Source organism: Cucurbita pepo, chromosome LG12, assembly GCF_002806865.2.
Source record: "Cucurbita pepo subsp. pepo cultivar mu-cu-16 chromosome LG12, ASM280686v2, whole genome shotgun sequence".
NCBI classification, from domain to species: domain Eukaryota; kingdom Viridiplantae; phylum Streptophyta; class Magnoliopsida; order Cucurbitales; family Cucurbitaceae; genus Cucurbita; species Cucurbita pepo.
This window is the reverse complement of record NC_036649.1, coordinates 8,601,884-8,610,571: the sequence shown is the minus strand read 5'-3', so window position 1 is coordinate 8,610,571 and position 8,688 is coordinate 8,601,884. Positions and strand designations below refer to the sequence as shown.

Genomic DNA, 8,688 nt, shown 5'->3' with positions numbered 1-8,688 from the left:
ACCGTATTGTCCTTTCGAGTCCTACGATGTCTGGGGATGAATGCTGCTCAATCTTACTCACCTGAATATGGGAATCTTGAAGAGAAGGTAATACAAAGAACAACTTGGTCAAGCAGTTAGATAATTGCATGAAAAACCCTTTTGGCAAGAGGTGATTGAAGCTGCAGCCACTACCTTACAAATATATATAACTAAGAAAACAGTTTGTTTAAGACTACAAAATGATATTAATAGTTTTTCAAAATAAGATTTTCCAGAACCATCTTGTAAATTTAAACAGATTCCATGTCTTATTTGCCACAACAAGACATAAAGATAAATACACAGAAGAAAGTATGTATAAAGGCAATAACATTTTCATAGTAAGCCAATTGAACTTTTAATTACAGTAAACAAGGAGGCTTCAAAATCCACAGCCCTTTCGGACACTTTAGTAACGTAAGAAGAGAACTCACAGTGCTCTCCAGAACTGTATGCCAGAAACAAAAACGGGATGTACAGGCCCCTCTACGCCAGGTTAGATGANGGGGGGGGGGGGGGGACATCATCCATCCCAAAAAATGGCACAATTGGTTAGTAAGACCAACAAAAAAGAGTTCTGCAGCACTCTAGCCATAGCCACTGAAGATGCATCGGTTTGAGACTAAAAGGATATAAGTAGCTTGGTTCGACAGAGTCATACCTGAGCGTTACCGCGACAAAACTACCTTCAGCTGTGCAATGGCGCGAAGAAAAGCCAAAGCAGAAGCAAAGTTTTAGTAATCTATTATACAGTGTGGCATGTGTTAATCTGTGCACCAACACCTGTTGATTCGGAAAACTATTTATCTGAATTCTCTAAGGAACTAATTCTGCTTCAGAGGTGGAGATTAGACTAAGCTCCGGTCGTCACTTATTTCTGCTCAGAATTGTTCTCCTAAGTAATTACTGAAATCCCAGTGACCCAGGTCATCTGCCTACATCACGTCCTCCATTGGATGGCAATTAGAAGAAACTTTAAGCCTATCACCATCAGAGGGAGAACAAGTTTTCTCGTCCATATGTAAAGTGGCATCACAACCATTTGCAGTTTCTGAGTTAAAGAGAACCGTCTGTCCATCATGTACTGAAGCAATCTTTTGCGGGTTACTAGAGCTGATTGTCTCCGACTGATTTACATGCTCGTCGTGAGTAGACTCGAGTTTGTCACTAGGAATACAAATTTCTGCAGTCGCCTGGCCATCAATACTATCAGTACCTTTGGGAAATTCCAGGCAGGACTTTGGATCAATTGCTGAGCTTCCATCCAATTCTCCATTTAGTTCCGATGTCCGGTCTTCAGGGTCTGAAATGGTAGAACCAAGAGACGTTTGGTATTGGCCAGCCTCTTTAGCTTCCTCACATGTCAGGCATGTAGAGCACATTAAGTTCTCAAACTTTTGGTTCCTTTCACCCAAAGTACTGTCGATAACATCTGCATTATGGGCTTCGACATCTTCAGAAGTATCATCTATATCATCATTCAAAATTTTATCATTTTGTTTAACACTGGATTCAACAACTGCAGGTTCACCAGAAATCCCAAATCCATCACTTGCAGTGCCCTCGCTGCATGAATTTACACAAGGACCAGGTAAATGTCTCTCTTCAGGACAGGTTGCAACGACCTCCAGCGTTTGTGGTTCTGCAAGTTGAGGAGACTTAGAACCTACATGAATGAAAAATAAATTATTTGATCCATATGAATGTGATGAGTGCACAATGAGCACAATCCCTAATAGATAGATACCTTCTGCAAGAGGTGTACACTCCATTGGAAGATGATCCTTCAATAGCGGTTTCTGCAGCATTTCTACACCAGGAAAGACCAACAAACTCATTTTCCTCATCCTTCGCTTGCTAGTCTCTTCAAGGGGCTTGAAACCGAAGACAGAAGTCCATGTATCTCTTAGTTCAGATATTGCGGGAATGACCAACTTTTCCACATTAAGAGAGGACAAAGCCTGACAGAGAATAGGGTAACAGAAGAAAAACAGGCATGTATCAGTAAATCAAATAGCACAATGATATGAAAAACACAGAACAACCAACTGAAATCTAGAAGATTGATCAGCAGTAGTAATTTATTGGACAACACACAATACACAATAACAGGAAGATACAATAAGACACAATTTATGACCTACCGATTCAATCACACCAAGAAAGCGACGGCACATTCCCTGACGCCTAAACATATAACGAGTTCCAATGAATGGCATCTCTGCTAATTCATTTCCATGGATCCTATTTTCATCAATCAGGAAAGAATTTCAATGTTAGTGTTTAATAAATTCAAGGGAGTAAATAAAAAATACCCGATAATGTAGCATGTATTAAATAATAAAACCAGATTGAGAAAATTCTAGACCGCGAAAGCTCTGTATACAGATTATCCAAGGCACTGGAAAAAGCCAGGCCTTTGGGTAGAAAAGCACCCAAAACCAAACAGATCTTCAACATGTGCCATTAAACCAGAAATACTTCAAAGAGTCTCGATGGAGAAACAATCCATCTGGGTTGAGAAAACTACATATAGGAAAGGTGTTCTAGCTGAAATGGATAGACTAGAAAATCAAAGTGTGGCATAAGGATGGATTTTTCTATCTAAAGTTCACCTTGGAGTCAACAGCTGCCCAAAAGGGACATGGTAATGCCCTCTTATGAGGGCTGGATTAAAATTAAGGAACAGAGAAACACGGAAGACAATAGGTGATATCTGTGGGGGGTATACTGCAACAGCTAATAAAACCGTATCACGTCTTAATTTAATGTAAGATGGTTTTATTTTTTATTTTTTATAATTTAGCTTGTGGCATTAGAGAGGGTTATTTATTTACCAGTGCCTTCATCCTCAATGAGACATACATCCTCTATAAGGAGGCCACAATGGACTGACGCGACATATTGGTTCACTAACAATCTTCGTAGCATTTCCTACAGAGTTCTTAGCTATCTGCCAAATAGAGTGGGAATTTGTTAGAGGAGATGCTTATTAAATTTTTGCTTGGACCAGGAGAAAGGTTCATTAAACTGCAAGGAACCCCCCCTACATATGAACTAAAGCATTAGTTTGGAACAAGATAAGAGGCCATTTAAGCATTGTTCTACGAAGTAAAGATTTGAACATTGCACATTTTAATATTTCCTTCTAAGCCTCGATTTCTCTTAATTTTTGTGATGATCTTCTCAATTGTAACTAATGATAAATAAGTTCAGATGTAAATGGAAACTTTTAGTACAACATTCTTTCAGAAGTTAGCAATTTTCTAACCTTATTTGCCGGCTTACTTTGGTTGTTCTTCGGATTACAATTTATTGTCTAGCGGAAATAATCTACCAAGTCACTAGATTGTCATTTTTGTTGAATATAGTCAATTCTTTACCAAAATCAAATGAATATTCCAACAGTATAAGATAAATTCAATAGTGTTTGCAATGAATTCAAATGGGATTTAAGCACCATGAAAAACAAGACACGTACCTTAAGGATGCGGCACATATTATCTCATCATCCTTCTCAAGAATTGCAGTGTAAAAGCCACTAAAATTTAGACGAGTAAAATTTGACCTGGAAAAGGAATTAGCACTTTTAAGTACACGTGTTGCTTTAGTAATTAGTACAGCAAGCACAGAAGTTGAAGAAAATTGTAGGTAGTCAAAGGCTAAAATACATGTCCAAAAACAAGAGTGATTGGACTTAAATTTATTTTACATATGGAAATTTTACAGCCCATTATTAATGCTTTTGAAGCCAGACATTTTGCCTCATTTCACCATATATTTTGTATGCAGACAAAAAAATCAAGTAGCTAGTCAGTGTCGAAAGGTGCTTACCCACAATTATAGAGAATGTTATGAAGCAAATTAATGCCACTTCTGTGGTCAATGATAGGTAAAAAGCACTCATCCATTACAAACAAGGCAACTGCAAGCTCGGAATTCCATTTAATCTTCTGAGCTACTTCACTGCAGAGACTAACATCTGAGCCAACATCACTTCTACGAATAAGAGTCCATGAAAATCCTTCTTCCATATCCTGCTTGACCCCAAGAAGCATTTGAAGCCTTTCATGTAGCTGGAACAACAACATCATATGGTCCAACTAAGTGAAAGTGCCATCAGGTTAAAAAAAACATTCTCAGGGGAAACGAAAGGGGGGGTTATTTATTTGAAAGGAAAGAATTGCATAGCCACTTCAACCAAATTAAGATTACCAGAGGTTTTTCAGTATCATATTATCAGGGATAAACATCAATTCCAAACTATGAACTCATAAGAAAGTTAGATATTTCCAAGTCTGATTATTATAACAAATAATTGAAATATTACCATTTGACATTTCTTCCCGCAAAACAATGGGTTATTCACGTCATCACCAGAAGCATCGTTTGTCTGAACACATATGGGATGATCTGAAAATAACATTTGCAATGAATGACTAAAATGATGATGCTCTGATGTTATCTTCCTATGGCAATTATGGCAGTGATAATATGGTTTTGACAACTAGAAATGAAGCTTCAAAAAAAGTAATATAACAACATAAATGTTGCAAAAGAATAAAAGCGAAGAATCTACAAGAAAAAGAGATGTAATATTCATTACACTTTTCCTCACAGAGATGGCATTTACATAACACAGCTGCAGCTGCCTCATGATGATCATCCCTTGGACATAACCCCATCGTGACTTGTCCACATGATTTGCATGAACAATACAAACAGTGCCAGGGACCAGAAGGAAACTTCTGAAAGTTAAACAAAACAGTTAGAAACTCAATGCCTCGACAACATGTGTTAAAAAAAATCGTCCCAAATAGTTTAAAAGACTTTCATTAAACAATCACTCGTAATTGATGCAATATGCAAGACTGAAAACTCATCCAGACATCCAAATTCTTTATGTAGAAAAGACTAGACAGGAGTACCTCAACATATTAACGGCTTACACATGAATGTATAGTTTAGTTGTACAACCAAAATGAAAGTTTTAACTTAAACAGAGTTAGGGTAGCCCGGAGGAAGGGCATGATCCGAAAGATCACTTGATTGCATTTGAATGTAACTCACACATACCAATATTATGATGAACACTTACCTTAATATCCAAGCAACTTTGATGAAATGTAGATGGACAACTATCACAACAAATCAAGTCTCCACCATCTCCACAAATTCCACAAGTATCATCATTAGGATCTTCGACATCAACATCAACAAAATTGTACCCTTTACACTGTGGTTCATTTTGTTTATTCCATGATTCCAACAGGCATTGGAGGAGGGAAGAACCAGTATGTACATATATATTTTCAAGTGGCTGACCAACTCTGCCTCCGGCATGCATTTCAAATTTTGAAATTGTAAAAACTTCATCACAGCAGTTGCAAAGAATTCCATCTCTTGTAAGCCTACCCTCAAGCTTCACCCGTGTCTTTCTTTGGTTCATGTACTTTACCTTCTCATCAAGTGACAAAACCCCCAAATCTATCATCCACGCAAGTAGTGTCCGCTTCCCTTTATATAGAAAATACCCATCATTGCAAGAATTGGCAGTTTCCTCTGTATTTCGAACCAATAAAGCACATCGCTTACTATTTTGTGTCCGAGGAAACCCCTTTTCTAGGTTATGGCCAGAATTATCAAGGTCATGATGCGACATATCTTTTTTCCTCTTCTTAATTGACTTGGAAACTGGACTTCTTGAAGATTTTGCTTTCTCTTTACACTTCGTCCTTTCAATGAGCTTTTTTAATTTTTCATTTCTCCTTCGATTCTTCAATTCTCCAATCTTCCTAGCTCTTGTAAACCTTGTTAGTGTCATGATTTCTTCCTCCGGTATTGGAGTAAATGTAAAACCAGTCCTATAAACTTTGGAATCACCGTCACCTATTTCATAGTGCCTTTTAAGCACATTATAAGCCAAGGTGATTGACCAGTGAGTTCGTCCCTCTGGACTTACATAAACTGCATCCTTGTACTCCCGTTTGCATCGGGGCCTATACTGAACTGTCCAACCAGCAGTTTTTAATATTTCAGTAATCCTCTCTCTCAATAAATTCTTTGCTACTGACCTCTTGTATTCATCTACATTTACCTTTGAACTCGCTGTCAGTGCTACTTCTGGTATCAAATTTTCCTGAGATAAATCATTTCCAACCGGTATAGATTTTCTCATGTGTATTTCTTTCCTAATATGCCTCTTATATGAGGATAAACAATAAGTTGGAATATTAGTCTTTACTCCGTATCTCAACTTCATACTTAATTTTCTTGCCAGCCTATCTTTTCTTCCCTTAGTGTGTTCATCCTTCAGAGCTCCATTGCTTTGTTGCAACTTTGGTGGTCTTCCACGCCTGGGTTTTAAGTTATTCAATTCACCAAACAATGGATGGTCAGTTTCCTTTTCAGTCTTGGGTGGCCTTCCCCGCTTCTTTTTTAACTTCTTCGACTCACAGACAAATTGATGGTTGTTTTTACACTCCAAATTGGGTGGAAACAATGGATTTTCATTTTCCTTTTCGATCTTGGGTGGTCTTCCACGCTTCTTTTTTAACTTCTTCGACTCATAGACAAGTTGATGGTTATTTTCACTCTCCAACTTTGGTGGAAGCAACGGATTGTCATTTTCCTTTTCAGTCTTGGGTGGCCTTCCACGCTTCTTTTTTAACTTCCTCGACTCGCAGACAACTCGATGGTTGTTTTCACTCTCCAACTTGGGTGGTCTTCCAGGCTTACGTTTCAACGTCATCATAGGGCTAACAACTACTTCCTCAGCTTCCTTTTCCACCTTCGGCGGTCTCCCACGCTTTCTTTTTACCTCCTGATTTCCAGAGAGCAATTGATCTTCACTTCCCTTCTCCAACTTCTCTAATTTCTTGCCATACCTACTGCTCCTACAATTCTGCACCACCATAGTCCTATTATTCCCGTCACTATCAGCTACACTATCACACTCTATCTTTGCTGCAAAACTCGACCGCAAAACTCGATCACTACCCCGCAGTTTATCAGCCATAAGTTTTATTTTCACTTTCTCCACTACCTTTATATCTTCACCTTCAATGTGGTCATCATCCACCTTCCTCCTTTTGCTACTCCTTATTTCCACTTCAGCATTTTCCCCACTACCCTTAAACACATCCACCATGACTTCCTCCACTCTCGCCTCATATCCCTTCTGGATTTCCAACTCCAACAACTCTCTCTCACAATCACAGCTGATTGAAACCGAATGCAGATTTTCCGCACCATCTATATGAAGATTCTGCAACACTTCGTTCCCCTCCCCATCCAGAACTCGATCAAGATCAAAATCAAAATCTTCCTCCTTCGCCTTCCTCACCAATTTCTCAGCACTCAAGTCCTCCTCCATATCCCCACGAACACCCAAAATTTCCAAAATGCTCAAACAGAACAACCGGAACCTAACCAAAATTCCCGCCACACGACACTCATAACAAAACAACGAAGAACAACACAAATTCCACTCCTCCTCCCACCGCAACCAAAACCGCAGAAAGCAAAATAATCCAACGCTGAATCAAAGAAGCACATAAAAACAAGAAAAAACACAAAAATTGCTGAGAAAGAAAAAACCAGATCAAACCCCGGCCATGGCAACACCGAAGAACATCCTTCCAATGCAGCAAATTCCGAGAAATTACAGCATCGTGGGAGTTGAACAACGCTATTGAGGTCAACAGCAGCGTGATTCGGTGACAAAACTCTGCATATTTGGGAATGAAAAAAATTGATTTTGTTATTTTTGGTTTAAAAGTAGAAAGAAAGACGACGGGTTTAATCTACAGAAGAAGGGTAGAGTCGTTGGGTGGCTTTCTACTAAAATCAGTTCATAGAGGGTAGGTTCGTACGTAATTACTTGAGCTAAAGAGGGCTAGAATCGTCATTTTGCCATTTACGATTTCTAATTTTCCCTCCACAAAGTATTTCCAATATTAAAAATTATACGTATACCCAACAAATTGGGGGAAGAGAATCCAATTAGGGTTTTTTAATTTTTTAATTTTTTAATTTTTTAATTTATGTTAGCTAATGTCTTCTAATTTTAATTTATAGTATTTTTCTACCAACAAATATACTTCAAAATTAATTTAAATAAATTTAAAAAAGATTTAACATTTTTTTAAAAATTAACCTTCAACCTTAAACAACCAATATAATAAATTTATTTATTTATTTTTAGAGTATAAAATTATGAACGAAGGTTATTAGTTCCTTTTAACGTTAGCTCGTGTCTTTTTTTTTTAATAAAAATAAATATATAATTATTGAGATTTTATATTTGCGAAAGTGTGGTATAAAACTAGCTCGAAGATGTATATGTTACCATTGAATATTAATCGTATAGAGTCATAATTACGATAAGGCTAAAGGTTTGAATATTTTGATAAAGGGTTTTTAGGACTATGTTTTTCAACCGCTCGTAGATAAGTGGGAATATTAGGGCTATACCCTAAAAGCGTGAATAATTTTTAACGTATAAAGTCAAAATAAAGCAAGTAAAATCAATATATTTTTAGATCTCGGATATTGTCGTTGCTTTGTCTTCACAAAAAGAAGTTCATAACCCGTAGTTTTTACCTTCACGTGGCACTACGTCAGCCTTTCGCCCATTACAAGTACTAACTTCAATCCATTTCGCAA

At 37.6% G+C, this 8,688-nt stretch overlaps 1 protein-coding gene across 3 annotated transcripts; it reads right to left on the bottom strand.

Moving 5' to 3' along the window:
- Nucleotides 1–535: 535 nt before the first annotated feature.
- LOC111807292 lies at nucleotides 536–7,813 on the bottom strand. Of its 3 annotated transcripts, none has more exons than XM_023692953.1 (8): nucleotides 5,120–7,813; nucleotides 4,628–4,769; nucleotides 4,352–4,434; nucleotides 3,856–4,097; nucleotides 3,503–3,589; nucleotides 2,166–2,265; nucleotides 1,769–1,982; nucleotides 536–1,687 (listed from the first exon to the last, which is right to left on the bottom strand). In XM_023692953.1, the coding sequence occupies exons 1-8, from the start codon at nucleotides 7,394–7,396 to the stop codon at nucleotides 957–959; spliced, it is 3,876 nt and encodes a 1,291-aa protein (XP_023548721.1). In that variant the 5' UTR covers nucleotides 7,397–7,813; the 3' UTR covers nucleotides 536–956. The 3 variants fall into 3 exon arrangements, with proteins under 3 accessions (XP_023548721.1, XP_023548723.1, XP_023548722.1); XM_023692955.1 differs by having other exon boundaries at nucleotides 536–1,663; XM_023692954.1 differs by having other exon boundaries at nucleotides 4,628–4,766.
- Between the last annotated feature and the right edge of the window lie 875 nt (nucleotides 7,814–8,688).

Bases quoted from the DNA above. Each gene is read 5' to 3' on its own strand.
- LOC111807292 (XM_023692953.1), bottom strand. From the start codon at position 7,396: ATGGAGGAGGACTTGAGTGCTGAGAAATTGGTGAGGAAGGCGAAGGAG. The intron at 4,098-4,351 runs GTAATATTTCAA...TTGTTGTTCCAG, and splicing joins GCGGGAAGAAATGTCAAATG to CTACATGAAAGGCTTCAAAT. The intron at 1,983-2,165 runs GTAGGTCATAAA...ATTCTCTGTCAG, and splicing joins TTCTTGGTGTGATTGAATCG to GCTTTGTCCTCTCTTAATGT.